The 17,784-nt window shown below is 40.9% G+C and overlaps 1 protein-coding gene across 1 annotated transcript in view; it reads left to right on the plus strand.

Moving 5' to 3' along the window:
• LOC122564270 (collagen alpha-6(VI) chain-like) overlaps window positions 1–17,784 on the plus strand; it is a 141,809-nt gene that overhangs the window by 59,446 nt on the left and 64,579 nt on the right. The window contains exons 10-15 of the mRNA XM_087978571.1: window positions 1,933–2,502; window positions 6,048–6,406; window positions 8,396–8,474; window positions 9,462–9,607; window positions 10,660–10,752; window positions 14,455–14,508. Of these exons, the coding sequence (XP_087834697.1) occupies window positions 1,933–2,502; window positions 6,048–6,406; window positions 8,396–8,474; window positions 9,462–9,607; window positions 10,660–10,752; window positions 14,455–14,508 (1,301 nt within the window). The remainder of the gene's footprint in view (window positions 1–1,932; window positions 2,503–6,047; window positions 6,407–8,395; window positions 8,475–9,461; window positions 9,608–10,659; window positions 10,753–14,454; window positions 14,509–17,784) is intronic.

Here is a 17,784-nt window from a genome sequence, read left to right on the forward strand (position 1 = left end):
GTTCAGCAACAAGCATAGGAGACAGGAATTTGCCTTTACTCTGAATCAACCTCTCTAAAAATATCCATCAAAAACAGACATTACACTTTTGTGGGAGAGGGGGTGGCTAATTTAAAGAAGATCTCTTGGGGTTGATGTCTAATGAGCTTTGTACATGTGCCAAGGCTCCCTTTGGCATTTTTATTCCACAATGTGGTGTACAGGGCACTATAGGTACAATGTAGAGACCTCAGGCACCTGTCTCCTGTATTACATGGAATGTACCAAATGTGTTGAGAACCATTGACCTCAATTCACAAGACTAAACTTTGACTGTTTCTAAGCAAAACAGAGTTAGGTTGAAAATTCCAGCATAGAAAAAAATATAGAATACAATTTCATGCTGCATTAAAGCTTCCTTAATGATTGAAGAATACACTGCTTGGAATATCCAAGAACATGCCAGGTTTAATCTTGGGGACCTGGCTGTAATCACTTGGAGTGTCATGTATACCCACCACGGGAAAACATGGCGAAGGTTCCAGTGTGTGGTTCACTATAATATATTTTCTGCTTAATATTTGGATGTCTAATCAGGGCAGGTAGGGGCAACACTCCCTCTGGAGCACTGAGTCCAATCTGGTCACCCTGTTATAGGAAGGATATTATTAAATTAGCAAGGATTCAGAAAAGATTTACCAGATTGTTGCTGGGAATGAAAGATTTGAATTATAAATATGGGCTGTACAGGTTGGGTCTTTTTTCAGCAGAGCATAGGAGATCAAGGGGTAACCTTAAAAAGATAAGATGCATTGCAAGGGTCTTTTCCTTCGGGTGGGTGAGTTCAAAACAAGGGGACATATTTTTAAGGTGAGAGGGGAAAGCTTTAAAAAGGACATGAGGGACAAGATTTTTTTACAGGGCATGGTTCATGTGTGGAATGAACTTCCAGAGGAAGTGATTGTTGCAGATACCATTACAACGTTTAAAAGACAATTGGATAAGTACATGAATAGGAATGTTTTGGAGGGATATGGGCCAAATGGAGTTTGGGAACATGTTCACCATAGACTAATTGGAATGAAGGGTCTGTTTTCATGCTGCATGACGCTATAACTCTATAACACTATGATGCTACCAATGGATGACTGATCACTTTATTCCTTGCTCACTTGGAATGGAGAATGGTTGGATCAAGGGACACAAATAGCACTTTTCACATTGTCTACACTTATTGCAGGTTGTTGTCTGTCGTAGCCAAGTGGTTCTGAACCTTATTAAGAAGGCTAATTCCAGCAGCAATTTGCACCCTGTTACAGTGTGATATGGAGGTCTTGTTACATGATGCTTTTGAGTGGAAGGTCAGGATTCGAATTCAGAGGGTAATGGGGCGGAATAGCTGGTATGGATCTGACTGCTGCTAAAAGAAAAAAAGTTCAAGTCTCATTTCAGTTGGAGTGGATTTGGGATCTGTGTTTTTTCTCTACCCACATTAGAAGTTCTGGTACTGTTAGTCAAGAATTTAAAAGCATACTGACCATTAACATTTACCTGCTCTTGGAGCAAAACTGACCAGGGTGAAACTGATTGGATTATTACCCAGGCCAGTGGCAGTGTCCATATCTCTAGGCCAGAAGGCCTGGGTTCAAGTTCCACTTGGTCCAGAGCTATGTCATAACATCTCTGAATAGATTGATTCAAATCTTTTGATAGCCCTGGAGCAATTAGACAGAGCAGAAAGTTAAGAGGTGGAGAATGAACACACTTTCCAAGCATTTAAAAAGCAGACACTATATATCAGGGCAAATTACTACCCAACATACCATTGTAAGTTGACAATAAATATGAACCACACTCTGAACATGAGCACCTCCATAAAAGAGAAGATTAGGGGAAGAGAGAAATGTGATAATTTGTACAAATCTTTAATTGGATACTCTTTTCTTTTGATAGTCTGTGATCTTCAACAAGCAGACATTGTCTTTCTAGTCGATGGATCTGAGAGCATAATTGCTGAAGATTTCAGCTACATTAAATCCTTCATGAAAAACATGGTTAGCTTTTTCAGTATTGTCCCCTGTATGTGCCAGTTTGGTCTGGCTCAATTTAGTACGTCGTTTCGAAAAGAATTTGACCTGAAGGATTTCCCAGACAGAAAGATGTTGATGGCTGAGATTGAAAAAATGGTTCAACTGAATCAAGGAACTCAAATTGGATCAGCGCTGATGCAAGCGACCAGGCTGTTCACGAGAGAGGCAGGTAGTCGAAAAGCTTTGAACGTGCCCCAGTTCCTGATCGTGATCACCGATGGGAGGTCGAAAGAGAATGTGATGGGCCCAGCTGATAACCTGAGGGGCAACGGGATTCAAATTTTGTCCGTAGGGGTAGGGCAGGCAGATCTGAAACAGCTTCTCCAAATCTCCGGGTCACGGGACAGGATCTATTTTGTTGACAGTTTTCGAGATTTGGGCAAGATTAAACGAAGGATTGCCCGCAGTCTTTGTAAGGATCAGCCAGTTCCAGGTGAGTGAATGATTTCTTCTCTCTTTTCTTCAGTTGGCCACTGCTTTTACTGCCCCCTATCTTGGTCACCAGATTAAAGAAAGGTATCTCCTCCAGCTTCCAGTTGCAGTGATTTAAAGATGACATGAAAGGTTCGTTTTCAGACATTTCATCACCACACTAGGTAACATCATCACTGATGTGACTGAAAACAAACCTTCCAGCACAGCGAGCAAACTTACAAACTTACATCCAGATCCTCAACCTGAGCTACAAATCTTCTCAAAACTCGTTAAAAATGACAAATGCAGTCTAGCTGGGTATGATAGTATCATGGTTATACTACTGATCTGATGATGCAAGAAACCTGAGTTTGAACACCACCATAGCATTTGGGAGTTAGCAATCTATTCCAAAAATGTTAATTTAGAGTCATAGAGATGTATAGCACGGAAACAGATTCTTTGGTCCAACCCGTCCATGCCGACCAGATATCCCAACCCAATCTAGTCCCACCTGCCAGCACCCGGTCCATATCCCTCAACCCTTCCTATTCATATACACATCCAAATGCCTCTTAAATGTTGCAATTGTACCAGTCTCCACCACATCCTCTGGCAGCTCATTCCATACACGAACTACCCTCTGCGTGAAAAAGTTGCCCCTTAGGTCTCTTTTATATCTTTCCCCTCTCACCCTATACTATGCCCTCTAGTTCTGGACTCCCTGACCCCAGGGAAAAGACTTTGCCTATTTATCCAATCCATGCCCCTCATAATTTTGTAAATCTCTATAAGGTCACCCCTCAGCCTCCGACGCTCCAGGGAAAACAGCCCCAGCCTGTTCAGCCTCTCCCTGTAGCTCAGACCCTCCAACCCTGGCAACATCCTTGTAAATCTTTTCTGAACCCTTTCAAGTTTCACAACATCTTTCCGATAGGAAGGAGACCAGAATTGCTTGCAATATTCCAACAGTGGCCTAACCAATGTCCTGTACAACGGCAACATGTCCTCCCAACTCCTGTACTCAATACTATGACCAATAAAGGAAAGCATACCAAATGCCTTATTCACTTTCCTATCTACCTGCGACTCCACTTTCAAGGAGCTATGAACCTGCACTCCAAGCTCTCTTTGTTCAGCAACACTCCCATTATAGGACCTTACCATTAAGTGTATAAGTCCTGCTAAGATTTGCTTTCCCAAAATGCAGCACCTCATATTTATCTGAATTAAACTCCATCTGTCACTTCTCAGCCCATTGGCCCATCTGGTCAAGATCCTGTTGTAATCTGAGGTAAACCTCTTTGCTGTCCACTACACCTCCAATTTTGGTGTCATCTGCAAACTTACTAACTGTACCTCTTATGCTCGCATCCAAATCATTTATGTAAATGACAAAAAGTAGAGGACCCAGCACCGATCCTGGTGGTATTCCACTGGTCACAGGCCTCCAGTCTGAAAAACAACCCTTCACCACCACCCTCTGTCTTCTACCTTTGAGCCAGTTCTGTATCCAAATGGCTAGTTCTCCCTGTATTCCATGAGATCTAACCTTGCTAATCAGTCTCCCATAGGGAACCTTGTCGAATGCCTTTCTGAAGTCCATATAGATCACATCTACTGCTCTGCCCTCATCAATCTTCTTTGTTACTTCTTCAAAAAACTCAATCAAGTTTGTGAGACATGATTTCCCATGCACAAAGCCATGTTGACTGTCCCGAATCAGTCCTTGCCTTTCCAAATGCATGTACATCCTGTCCCTCAGGATTCCCTCCAACAATATGCCCACCACTGAGGTCAGGCGCACTGGTCTATAGTTCCCTGGGTTGTCTTTACCGTCCTTCTTAAACAGTGGCACCACGTTTGCCAACCTCCAGTCTTCCGGCACCTCACCTGTGACTATCGATGATACAAATATCTCAGCAAGAGGCCCAACAATCACTTCTGTAGCTTTCCGCAGAGTTCTCGGGTACACCTGGTCAGGTCCTGGGGATTTATCCACTTTTAACCATTTCAAGACATCCAGCACTTCCTCCTCTGTAATATGGACATTTTGCAAGGTGTCGCCATCTATTTTCCTACAGTCTATATCTTCCATCGTCCGAGTAAAAGTAACAATGAAGCTGTCAAATTGTTGTAAACATCCAAATGGTTTATTAATGCCCATTAGGGAAGGAAACTTACTGTTCTCTGTTTTTCATTCATTTGTGGGATGAGGGTGTTGCATTGTGGTGAGTGCTCCATGGCTTCAGCCCTGCCTACATCTGGAATCTCCTTCAGCCTCATCATCAGTATAAAAGTAGGGAAGTTACATTGTAGCTGTGCAGTGCTGTTATAAGACCATACCTGAAGAATCCCTGGCAATTCTCAATTCTCCCTACTTCCCCTAACATTTCTCACATCGTCTACATCCTCTCTGACAATGTTCACTCATATCTCACCCCCTGGTGCTCATTAACTAGCCTGTAGACCTGACATTGCACAACTCCCTTTCACCCTCCCCTCCCAGCACCCCCCCCCCCAACCCCACCAGGCATTGCTCACTCCTATCTCACCCCTGACAATGATTGCCAATGCCCCCACCCCTGACAATGTTCACCCTTCCTTCAGCCCCGAACATTACTCATGTCACCTTCACTTCCATCAATCCCTGTTAAAAGTCAAGTGCGTATAGAGCATGTTTTGCTTGGAACTGGCCGTTTCATTGGGAATTGTATGTGAGCCTGGGCAGAGGGAAGCTGACATCAGAATTGTAAACTTCCCGTAAAAATACTGGAGGGAGGTGGGCACAAGGAGTCACAAGGGCCCAGATCACAGGGTCCTGAGGCAAAACAGTGGTTTAAGTTGTATCATTTACTGTCTACAAGATGCATTACAGAAATGCATCAAAGATCCTCAAGGACAAGGGCAGCAGACACTGCAAGTTCCCTTCCAAACCACTCCCCATCCTGACTTGAAAATATTTCACTGCTCCTTTAGTGTCTCTGGGCCAAATCCTGGAATTCCCTCCCTAATGGTATTATGGTTCTATCTACACCACATGGAACTGCAACGGTTCAAGAAGGTTGCTTTCCACTGCCTTCTCAATATGGAATGAATGCTGGCCTAACCAGCAATGCCTACATCCCATAGTAAATGAAAAGACTATTACCCCTCCCATATCAGATGATAGAGGCCAGTCAAAATAAAACACTGGCTTGGCCAGCAATGACTTAACCCAAGAAGGAATGAAAGGAAAATCATAGTTTCGGCTTCCTAACCCATCTCTGGTTCTAGCAATCACTTTTGGTGAAGATATTTTAACATAGGGATTGTCCGGGGAGTAGGAAATGTGACAATGTGACATTTCAGCTTTGTATCCCACCAAAGTGCAGATGTTGGATCTGGGCAGGATAATTCCACTGCTTGCCTATAGTTGTGATGCAAAGGATCATTGTGCATCATCTGGTCGTACAGTATTCTTACACTGTACGACTCACTTGTTATTATTGTCAAAGTAGAAACAACGATGGCGTTAGAGCTACCAATTTCACTGTTTTAATTAGACAAGCTACTTTTTTTCAGGATGTACCATTGATGTGGCTGTGGGAGTTGACCTCCCCAGTCAAGCACGCTTCTCAAATGCAGTCGGCAGCCAGCTGAACCTGCAGTTGCAGTACCTGGACAGCCTAATCCAACGAATGACGGACTTACAGAACATCAGCTGCATAGCAGGTCACAGTCTCAATGTCAGGGCGGGATTTCACATCACCGACAGAGTTGGAAGGACACGCTTTGACTCCAATTTTGAAAGCTATAATTTAGATGTCTTGGGAAAGGCAAGATCATTTCTGCTGTCAGCGATGGACCAGATCAGTTTGACTGCTGATTATTTGTTGTCGTTTGCAAGCAAATTTGAGCAGGAGTCGGGCAAAAATGTGAAGGTAAAATTTGTTTCAGGAGAAAGGATGAATATCTATGTGAGGTTATCTGTTTTTGGTGAAAGTAGGAAGCAGATATGGGATAGTAGCAAAACGTCTGACCACTTTTGCGGCTGTGTTATTCATAACTCTGGTGTTCTTTGTTTTGCACAGTTCCTATCCATTTCCCCATTATTTTGTCCATTGGAAGCTTCCAAATCATTTCCCAGTGTAACATTTGAAAATTAATGTGATCCCAGATATCCATTGTAAAATTGAAATTAGTTCAAATACCTAGCTTTCAGCTAGATTCTCCATGTTTTCTGGTGGCTGAAGACTCTTAAGCCACTCTCATGCTGTGTGCTGATCCCTGCTGAACATTAATTCCTATAAAGATGATGGTCGTGCATTTGTCCTGCTGTACATTGTCCTGTTTAATGATAGCATCCATACATGTGCCCTGAAGCATAAAGATGGTGGCTGTTAACCTGGGCCCGTACCCAGAAGAAGCCTTGCAGTTGTCACTTTGCAAAAGTGAGATAAGCAGCTTTTCATTAAGACTTTGGGGCCTATGCAATCTCTGTGGAACCTCCCCATTCATTCACCAGGTCCATTGCTCCCCTCTGCTCCAACTTGTGAGGATGATGTGGAGGTGCCAGTGTTGGAAGAGGGTGGACAAGGTCAAAAGTTACACGACACAAGGCTATAGTCCTTTAGGTTTATTTTTAATCACAAACTTTCTGAATGCTGCCCCTTCAACAGGCAAACATGGAAGGAGATCGAGAAAGTAGCAGGGCCAGTGCAAATACCTTTTGGCTGATGGTGATGGAGTTTGTGATCCCATCCACTGCTTCTGCAATCCCAATGATGATTACAGCCCAAATTTTGGGAAGTGCTGATCTACAGCAACCCTTATATCCTTGTGATGCATTACCATAGAAAGATTAAATCTGGTTGTCAAGTCTATAACATGTAGAATTTATAACTTCTGGATGTTTCTATATTTGTTTCATCCACCTTTAGATCCTTGACAACTCATTAAAGTCATGTGACACTGGAAAACTGACAGGATGTGGCATTATCCTTTAATTTTTTTTCAACCAATGTTCACCTCGTACGCTCCACAACAACTACACTTGAATTTTTAAAAAGAGTTGTAATCATTAATGGACAGTGAGCAACTTTAAGATTTTATTTCATTCTGACACTTATCATGTAATATCACCATAATCAATACTAGTCTGATGAGAAATATCAGGGGTTGCTATAGGGATACAATAATATTCTATCCAACTAAAATGCAAATCATGATGAGGTAAATTGCAGCTAAGTTACATTAATTTCCATAGTGACATGGATGTGCTATCATTCCCAAACATCAAGGAAGAAGAACCTTTCCATTCCTTAACCTTGCTGAGTTTCTCCCGCATTCCCTGTATTTGTAAAATTTTACCCAATCTCCTTGACATATTGTTGAAGCATAAGTGATATCTAATCCTGCTCAATGATAAACACATTCATCATAGGTGTTAAACTTCTTATGACGAGTATAATTTGTTTAGATTGATCATTAACTTCCATTATCTTCATTACGTTTAGGACTCTGCCTTTTAGCTGAACTTACACTCAAAACTTTGGGCAATCATGGGATTCATTCCTTCATTATTTCTGTTCTAATTTTGACTTGTGCTGTATTAACCAAATATAATAATGGTGCATTTACCTTCCTTCTGCTTGTCTTTAATCCTTACGTTACATTATTATCTGCATCTAGTATCTGGACTAATTCAAAACCTGGGAATAATTGGCCTTCGTATTCTTTGTGGCAATATACCTTATTTGTTCTGTAAGACTGCTTTACTTTGTCTGCTATTGCTAATGCTTTATGAAACCCGATAAAGTACTCAGTTATTACAGACTGTCTCCAGTCAAAACAACAGAATGTTCCAATCTGCCGCTTCTAACTTTTTTTTACAACTCTCTCTCTGTCTCTCTCTCTCTGTCTCTTTCTAGATGATAGTGATGTTTACGAACGGAGTAGCGGATAGCATGAATAGACTCAAGGAAGCATCAAACAGACTCCGGCTTAATGGTAACTAACTGGGGGTTATCTGTGAGCATGTTTTGAAGACACTGGGGAATACTGATTATATTGAATGTTGGCACTGAACAATAACATTTAATCAGAAACATTCAGGGATGACATTTTCTATTGGGTTTTAGCAAATACATCTGCAACAGATGTTAATTTCTGTCTTAGGTATGATGTTAGATATCCTCCAATTTTCATAAAAATATCGGACATTTAGAACAAAGAGATTCCATTGTTGAAATCAAAACAAAGTTACGAGAAACATTTGTGCCCATTTCCGTCATCGTGACAAGATTTAACAGACAATTTATTGGATAGTCAAACATTCTATTTCTTCCATTTCTGTCTTATACAATGGCATGCTGTTAATGATAGCAAAATGGTTGAGATTTTGAAAGATTGGAATGTTTGTGTTGATAGATCCTTTGGTTTTGTCATATTCTGAAGGATATGGAGAACTTTTTTTTAATTAGTTACAAATGGGAAAGAACAAATTCATGCTGTTTTCTACTGCCAACCCAAATAGAATAGGACTTTTAAGCTGGGCGAGAAACTAAACCTTTCCATATTGAAATGGTGTATACCTCTATGGCGAGAAGGAAAGAGAAGAGAGAGTGGTGGAGCTCATCCAAAATGTTGCCCATATCATAACTGGGAATAAAGAACAGAGGAGAGATTTGTCAAGAGAATACCTGAATTGAAGGATATGTGAAACCCAATAAATCAATCCACCAATGCAATTTTTTAGGAAGTGCATATAAAAAGCAGAACATTATTGCAATGAGTTCTGCAATTACCAATACATACATTTTCGTTGCAGAAAAATTATGAGAGGGCAGAATGTTGAGTTCATCTCACATGCCTGTCAATTGCTAGAACCCAAAATACAGATGAATGAGTCATTCCATACTGGGACCACGCTGATTAATAATCCGATCAATGCTGACAGATTTTAACTGGGCAATCAATGTTTAATTTTCCAACCAGGTGTCAATACCCTAATCACAGTTGCTATGGAAAACACTGTCGACGTTGATGAGCTTCATGAACTGGAGTTTGGCAGAGGATTTGGCTACAAACGCCAACTGGCCATTGGAATGCGTGATATTGGGGATGCATTGCGCACTGAGATTGTAAGTTACTTTAAAAGAAAACCTAACATCAGAAACAAGTTTTAGGAGAAAACTAATTTCCAAAAACAATCCATTGATTTAGTCATTCGTTGTTTTCTAAACTGATCTCAATTAGACTTTTGAATGATGATAAGTGAATTAGCTGACAAAAGTATAGCCAGTAACTGTGCAGCCAAATGCATAATTAGTTCAATATGCTGTTGCTCATAGTATGTTAAGACAGCCAAGAGCTTACATTTGGAGACCTAGCTCTTCAAAAATACTGAAGTTAATAGTTATCGCTTATATTGTCTAAAACATCATGAACTGAATTTTTTAGTTCCTCATTTGGTGTTTTCGGGCTCTGGATGGCGTTCTCACTGCCCAACTGCCTGCCACCAACCTGTCCTCAAGTTTGCATGGGACAGGTAAGGTCTAGCACCAGGGCTGCATCCTTGTCAGCATCAGTATTGAGGGAGGAAGTCAGGGACAGGGATTCTATTCCCACAGCTATATGGCACAAATTGGGATGCCTCAGATTGAGATTCCCCAATTGTCTCCTGTCCTCAAATTCACCCTTTGTTCTGGGAAACCATATAAATAATCTAAACCTATTATGAAATCAATTGTAGACATTTCATCTCCAACAAGAAACTCTGAAAGTGGTCACCCATTGTTTTTTGCTTTCTCATGTCCAAGTCTCAACTGTATTAGTTAAATATTGGCTATACTTTGAATTGCAAAGACTTTCGGTTTATTTACCAGTCACTCAAACCAGATATTTCTCTTAGTTTACATGTATAGTTTCAATCTCCAATTCTAAAATAACATGAAATTAGGTATTTTAATTAAGATCTTCTCTGCTGTCTTGGAGGTTAGAACTAGACACAATATTTGATATTTAGCTTGAAGAGAGCATGTGACAGTTCCATAAAATTCCCTCTTTGCAGCGCTGTATGAAGCTAATTGTTCCTCACCCTACACAGATGCAAAAATAAGACAGGATAATATGTCAATCATAAAAGATGTTGCTAAACCTGGTTAAATATTCTCAAAATTGTATGTTGTTCCAGGACACAGTTGCAGAAAGAGAATGCTGTGATATAATTTGCAAGTGTTTAGGACAACCGGGTAAACATGGACGACAAGGAGAGCAAGGAGTTAAAGTAAGACGAAATATGACTGTTACTGTTAGGATTGAGATTTGTTAAAATGATTCAGGTACAGTTGCGATTACTAGTAATCAGAAAATACCATTCAAATCCCACCAGATAAACACAGCTTAAAATAAATATATACATCAAGGACAATGACCACAAAGTTGTTAAAGTTTTGCAGAAACCAGCTGGTTTATGAATGTCCTATTGGGAAGCAAACATGCATGTTGCAGCAGAGTCAATGGGCTGAATGGCCTAATTTTGTTACTGTGGTTTATGGCTTGTGAGAGGTCTGGCCAATAGATGACTCTGATTTCATAGCAAAACAAAGTACAGCAAATGCTCGAGATCTAAAATAAAAACAGGGAGTGCTGGAGAAACTGAGCAGGCCTGATAGCAAATATGTAGCAGAACCCCTCTTCAAATGTGGTTAATTTTTAGATGCTGTTTGAAGTGGCCTATCAATTCACTTAGTTACATTAAGGGTAACTAGAGATTTAAAAAAAAAACAGGCCTCAACCCAAGAACAAATTCAAAAAGAAGATTTAATTTGGCAGTACAAACTGCGTGTCTGTTTAAATGATTTTAATACTTTCAGCAACAATGAGGAAATAAAAGTCTCTGCAGTTTTTATACAATGTCAATTTTTAAGAATTTCCGTTTGTCATTTAAAAAACATTAAACCAATTTAATGAGCTTTAATGTTGATGGGAATGTTGTGATGGTCTCTGCTGGGCTCTGAAGATCTCTTTATAATTATGAGGCAAATGTTCCAATGGAATTCTGTTGTAATTTTGCTGGGAATATGGGAGAGAGACCATATAAATAACTTTTACCTTAGTATTCCAACTTTCAGTTTACAAGGGAGTTTGCAGCTTGTCTTGTAATGACTAACCTCAAATTAATCCAACCAAGATTTATTGGCATGGGAGGCAACCAGAGACAAGCACACAATTTCTTTCTTTTCCTTCTGTCCTTAGTCTTCCAATCACTGGGTGGATGATTGATGAACAAGAACAGACTGCTGAATGGTGGGGTGCACCAGATCTTTAGTGTTATATTCAAGAAAACCATGCTGGCTCTCTTGCAAATTGCACTGATAATTCTTTAGAGTTGTACAGCACAGAAACACACCCTTCAGTCCAACGCGTTCATGCTAACCAGATATCCAAAATAAATCTAGTCTCATTTGCCAGCATTTGGCCTATCTCCCTCTAAACCCTTCCCATTCATATATCCATCCAGATGTCTTGTAAATTTTGTTATTGTACCAGCCTCCACCACTTCCTCTGGCAGGTCATTCCATACATGCACCAGCCTCTGCCTGAAAAAGATGCTACTTCTAAATCTTTTCCCTCTCACCTTAAACCTAGGCCTTCTAGTTTTGCACTCCCCTTACCCTTGGAAAAAAATCTTCTCTGTTCACCCTATTCATTCCTCTCATAATTTTATAAACCTCTATAAGGTCACCTCTTAGCCTCTGACACTTAAGGGAGAACAGCCCCAGCCTTGTCAGCCTCTCCTTGTAGCTCAAACCCTTAAACCCTGGCAGCATCCTTGTAAATCTTTTCTGCACCCTTTCAAGTTTCACAGCATCCTTTCTTTAGGAAGGAGACCAGAATTAAATGCAGTATTCCAAATGTTGCCATCAGCTCCAGCTGAAAAAAAAATCTCAAAGGAGCATCGCTTACAGCTACGATTTTTTTCCATCCACTATTTTGGATTTCCCACTTTCTTGGGGACACTAAAGAGGGGATTGGGTGGTGGGGGCACTTGATGGAAGAGGTGAGTTGTGGTACTGGCAGATGAAATTATTACCCCGTTGTGGATCTTGCAGCTTGTTCCATAGTTTACAGTTCTTATAAAGGAATTGTGCAGGGGGAGACCATTGCTGGGTAAATGAAGGGAACTGCCTCTTGACCCATTAATTTTGACGGGGCTGCTAAGAGGACTTTTCAGTGGGTGCCTAGCCATGCTGATGTTGGGGACAAAGTCTCTATTATCACTGCATAATAAAATTAGAAAACATTTCTCATCAATCTAGTGGGCCAGTGAGTTTACCACTGTCAATCTAGTGACACAGTGTGTTTTCTATCTATGCTTGTGTTAGGTCTGTGTTAATTTTGCTGACCTCAGCCAAGCTATAATAATTAATTTCAATTAATTACACAACCATGAATTGTAAAAAAAGAGGATTTCTGATGCTATATAGAAACCAAGGCTGAGAGCCACCTATTTATGGAAAATGAATAAAATCATGATTGAGAATGGCTGTCAGGCTCCATGTGGTGAAATGGTACCTCAGCTCCCACTGACTATACTCTCATTGGTGAGAGTCAGAAGATACCTGATATCCATGGAACTTTACATTAGCATAGGATCATCAAGGTATTCAGGGCAGAGCAGGAGAGAACATTGGTGGGAGATAAATTAGACAGTTAGGAAAACCTGTCTCCAATTATTTTCCTGCCTTTTCCTTAAAGGCCCAAAATCTAGGCATCAAGGCCCCATTCGCAAAACCTCTTCCACTGGCAAACCTAGACAGTGAAGGCTGTAAACCAACCCATCTTCTTACCCTGACTTAGAAGCAATCAACAGGAGTGTTTGCTCTTAAACCTTCCAGCTTGGTCAAAGTATTGGTGATCAGTTTGATCATCTGAATGTTACTGTTGGAACACCAACATATCAGGGATTGATGGGCTATGAGAAATGAAGAAATGCTTGTCAACTGTCCATTTTTAGTCAATGTATCATTGACAGTTTATGAAGGACTTATTGTTCCCCTTTGTGAATGAGCTGATTTTTCCCCAGTAAGTGGAGGAGGGGCCAGGGAATACACTTCAGGCCATGGCACCGAGGTGGGGCTACACTAAAGGGACGTTTACACCTTGTTTTGTTTTATATACTACCCTCTGATTGTAATATGGGCTAAAAATAAGTAAACAGCTTACTACTGGCAAAGGCATCCACTGATACCAGAGCAACAAAAGCATCCATCTCAATAATGTTACCATAGTAACAACCAGCAGCAGAGGATCCACTAACTCTGCATTCTTATCAACTTTCTGATCGGTCCACCACACTCCTGGTAGAATTGCAATGGGTGCAGAAAGGTGGCTCCAAAGTGTCTGATGAATAGCTTATGCCCAATTTTCCTGCTCTGCAGATTCTGCCTGACCTGCTGTGCTTTTCCAGCACCACACTCTTAACTCCAAAGTGTCTGAGGCAATTTGTCAAATGGAATATTTTGCTGGACTGAAACATGGAGACAACATCATATTTTCTTCTTTGCTTTGTGAACAGAGGATTTTGAGGACAATTGCATGGTCCTGTCTTTCAGCTTGGCAGGAACTCAGTTAAAATCACACTGAGTCCCTGTTATCTATGAAGGATAAGGGCACAGATACAACTCTTGTGTACTGTGAAAGGCCTTGCGATATTTACTAAGGCAGATCTGATGAGACATTGGCCCCAGACCCCACTTTGAATTTATCCTAATCTCATGACAATGAGTAGCAAACTAGCAGATAACAAAGACTGAGTGCTTTCAAAACCAAGGATTGAACTTGAATCCTTCCTGGCGTATGGGTTTTTGATCATACCAATGAGTTCAAACACCTATTGAAATAGATTAAAACACCTAGAAGTGAAATGATCTTCTCTGAATCTATGCCTGTTGGGTTACGATTTATGTGACTGATATTATTGCAGGGCATCCTAGGACCACCAGGAACATTGGGTTATGCAGGTGAAGATGGTGGTATGGTAAGTAGACAAGCTGAAAATGTTTGTTGAGATGAATAAGGTTTTGCATGGAAATGAGAAAGAACTCTGGGCATTTTTTAAGAAAACATGCCCAGTCAACAAAACATCGCACTTGGATAAAATGAGTGTATGGTATCAGAAATTGCATTAATCAGACCATCCTTAAAAGAGTTGAGATGGCTCACAATTTGGTACAGATTGCCAAACCTCATACAGAAAAGAGACACTTTGGAGAAGAGATATAGGGTAGCACAGTGGCTCAGTGGTTAACACTGCTGCTTCATAGTGCCAGAGACCCAGCTCGAATCCAGCCTCAGGTAGCTGTGTGGAGTTTGCATGTTCTCTCCATGTCTGCCTGGGTTTCTGCTGAGTTCTCTGGTTTCCACCCACAGTCCAAAGATATGCCGGTTAGGTGGATTGGTCATGCTAAGCTGACCCTTAGTGTCCAGGGATGTTTAGATGAGCCATAATAATTGTAGGGTTAGGGTGGGGGGGAAAACAGCCTCTTTCCACACTGGAATGGATGGAATTTATTTCCAGTGATGTGGGTCACTCCATCGGCTGAAGAATTACTGGGAGCCACTTAGGTCTTCTGTGCAGGAGGCCCAAAGGAATTTAAGTGTACTCCAGCATCTAACTGGCCAACCTTGGGAAACCCCATTCTGTTACAGGTGCTGTAGGATGCAAAAACTGCCCCCAAAGGCTGCCAGCCAGTCAGCAATCAGAAACTCTCCATTTCTGGAATGTCACTGGGAGCAGTGGCTGCTGCCAGCAATGCTCTGAGGATTAATGCTGGATCTCTGGAGAAAGGAGCAGGATGAGGAGAGGACATAGGATTGATGAATAGGAAGAGGGGAATTTGATGCAATGGCAAGAGCATGACTTTCAGCCGCCCCCTCACTCTTCGTGATACTGGGTTCTCAATCAAGGACTAGGTACCTTCAATAAGGGAACCACCTTATGAGGATGCCTGACACAGTTGGCTGGACAGCCTTCAGGAGCCACAGGAGGCCTACTTGAGTCCCATTAAACCCCTTAGCCAATACTAACTCAATAAGCTCAGGGATAACAATCTTTAAATTGATGAATGATTAACTTGATTGGCGGATAATTGCACAAAATGGAACGTTAGGACTGATGGTTGGTCTGGTTATAAAGAACAACAGAGAATGACTAATCAAGAGTAAAAACAAAGAATATGTCAGGAGGCTAGCTAGCAATGTAAAATAAATAGGACGAATTTCTACAGGTATCTAAAAAGAAGAGTAAATAAAGTAAATGATGGCTATCCAGAGAATGGACTGTTAACAGTAGACAATAAGGAAATAGATGAACTGAACAAATATTTTACTTCTGTCAATGCTATTGTGTGATTGGAATGGGTTTGGCCACATAGATCTCATTGAGTGTGAGTTCCCTGATTGAGAGTTGTTAATCTGGTACAAACAGGAGTCAGAGGGATTTTCCTCATTTTCGGGACAGGCTGTGAGCGAGCTGGTCAGAGTCCATTTACTGTGTGACTGTAAATAAAGGATGACTTGCTGACAGCATACCAGCCTCTGTGGCATTATTTCAACTATAATGGTTAGAAAGAAAAAAATCTCAGTATTAGCTTTAAATCAGGAGTTCAAAGGAAGAAAGTGACTCATTGCAGTTAGAGTCACCAAGACAATGGTCCCAAGCAAACTGAATAAGATGCTGACTGACAAATCTTCAGATCCAGAAGAACTTCATCATTGGGACTTAAAAGAGGCTGCTAAATAGGTAATAGACGTGGTGTTGCTAATATTCAAACACTCTGGAAAGGCTCCATCAGACTGGAAATAACTAAATATAACTCTTATATTCAAAATGGGAGGGAGTCAGAAAACATGAATGTATAGGCCAGTTAACTTGACATCTGTTATGGAGTGTTCAACTTGATCATTAAGGAGGTTATTGTTAGGCACATAGAAAAACTCAAGATAATCAGGAAGAGTCAATATGGCTTTGTAAAAGGGAAATCATATTTAACCAATTTATTGGAGGTGCTTGAAGAATAAGGAGGAGCCTGTTGATGTACTGAAATTTGATTTCCTGAAGGCATTTCAATAAAGTACCATATAAAAGGTTATTGCAGAAAATAACAGCATATGGTATTGGGGTAACATACTAGAATGGTTCGAAGATGGATTGGCTGGTCTTTTACTCATTAGCAAGTTTTGAAGAGTAGTGCCCTGCAGGATTCTGTGCTGAGGTTAGAATTTTTAAAATTTATATCAATGTCTTAGATGAGGGGATTGATTGGCATTTTGGCTAATTATGCAAATGACACAAAAATAAGCAGCAAGAATGTTGTGAATGTGGGATTCAGACTGATATAGATTGACAGAGTGCACAGAAATCTGACAGATTAAGTCTCATAGAATCCTTGCGGTGTGAAAACAGGCCATTTGGCCCAACAATTCCACACCGACCCTCAGAATTTCCCATCCAGACCCATTCCCCTACATTTCCCCTGACTATGCACCTAACCTACACATCCTTGAACACTATGGGCAATTTAGCATGTGCATTTCAACTAACCTGCACATTTTTGGACTGTGGGAGGAAACCGGAGCACCCGAAGGAAACCCATGCAGACACTGGAAGAATATACAAACTCCAAACAGACAGTCGCCCGAGGTTGGAATTAAACTGGGTCCTTGGTGCTGTGAGTCAGCAGTTCTAACCACTGAGCCATCATGCCACCGCCCCTAATGTGGGAAAATGAGAAATTGCTCATTTTGGCAGGAAGAATATGAAAAGCAGAGAATTACCCAAATGGAAAATGATTGCAGAATTCTGAGGTAGAGAGGGATTTAGTGTTGAAGTCACAAAATATTAGTATGCAGGCACAGCAAATAATCAAGAAAGCGAATGGAATGCTATCCTTTATTAGGAGAGGAATTGAAGTTAAAAGTCAGGATGTGTCTGTTATCCAGGGCATTTTAAATCCTGCGTGGTGTTTTGTCTGTCCTTATTTATTGAAGGATGCAACTGTTTTGGAGGTGATTCAGAGGAGGCTTACTTGATTGATCCCTGGAATGAGTGGAGTGCCTTAAGAGGAAACATTGGACAGACTGGGCTTGTTTTAGTGGGGTTTAGAAGAGCAAGGAATGATTTGGTTCACCCCTGAACAGTGTCGATGAGGAAGATGTAGAGATGAGTCCAGAGGGATTGCTCTTGTTTTGGAAAGAGATGAAGGGAATCATTTTTCTCTGATTGTTTTATAACTTTGGAACTTTCTATCTCTGA

The sequence above is a fragment of the Chiloscyllium plagiosum genome, unplaced genomic scaffold (genome assembly GCF_037043375.1).
Source record: "Chiloscyllium plagiosum isolate Xiang-an unplaced genomic scaffold, Cpla_swu_hap1 HiC_scaffold_34, whole genome shotgun sequence".
Taxonomy (NCBI): domain Eukaryota; kingdom Metazoa; phylum Chordata; class Chondrichthyes; order Orectolobiformes; family Hemiscylliidae; genus Chiloscyllium; species Chiloscyllium plagiosum.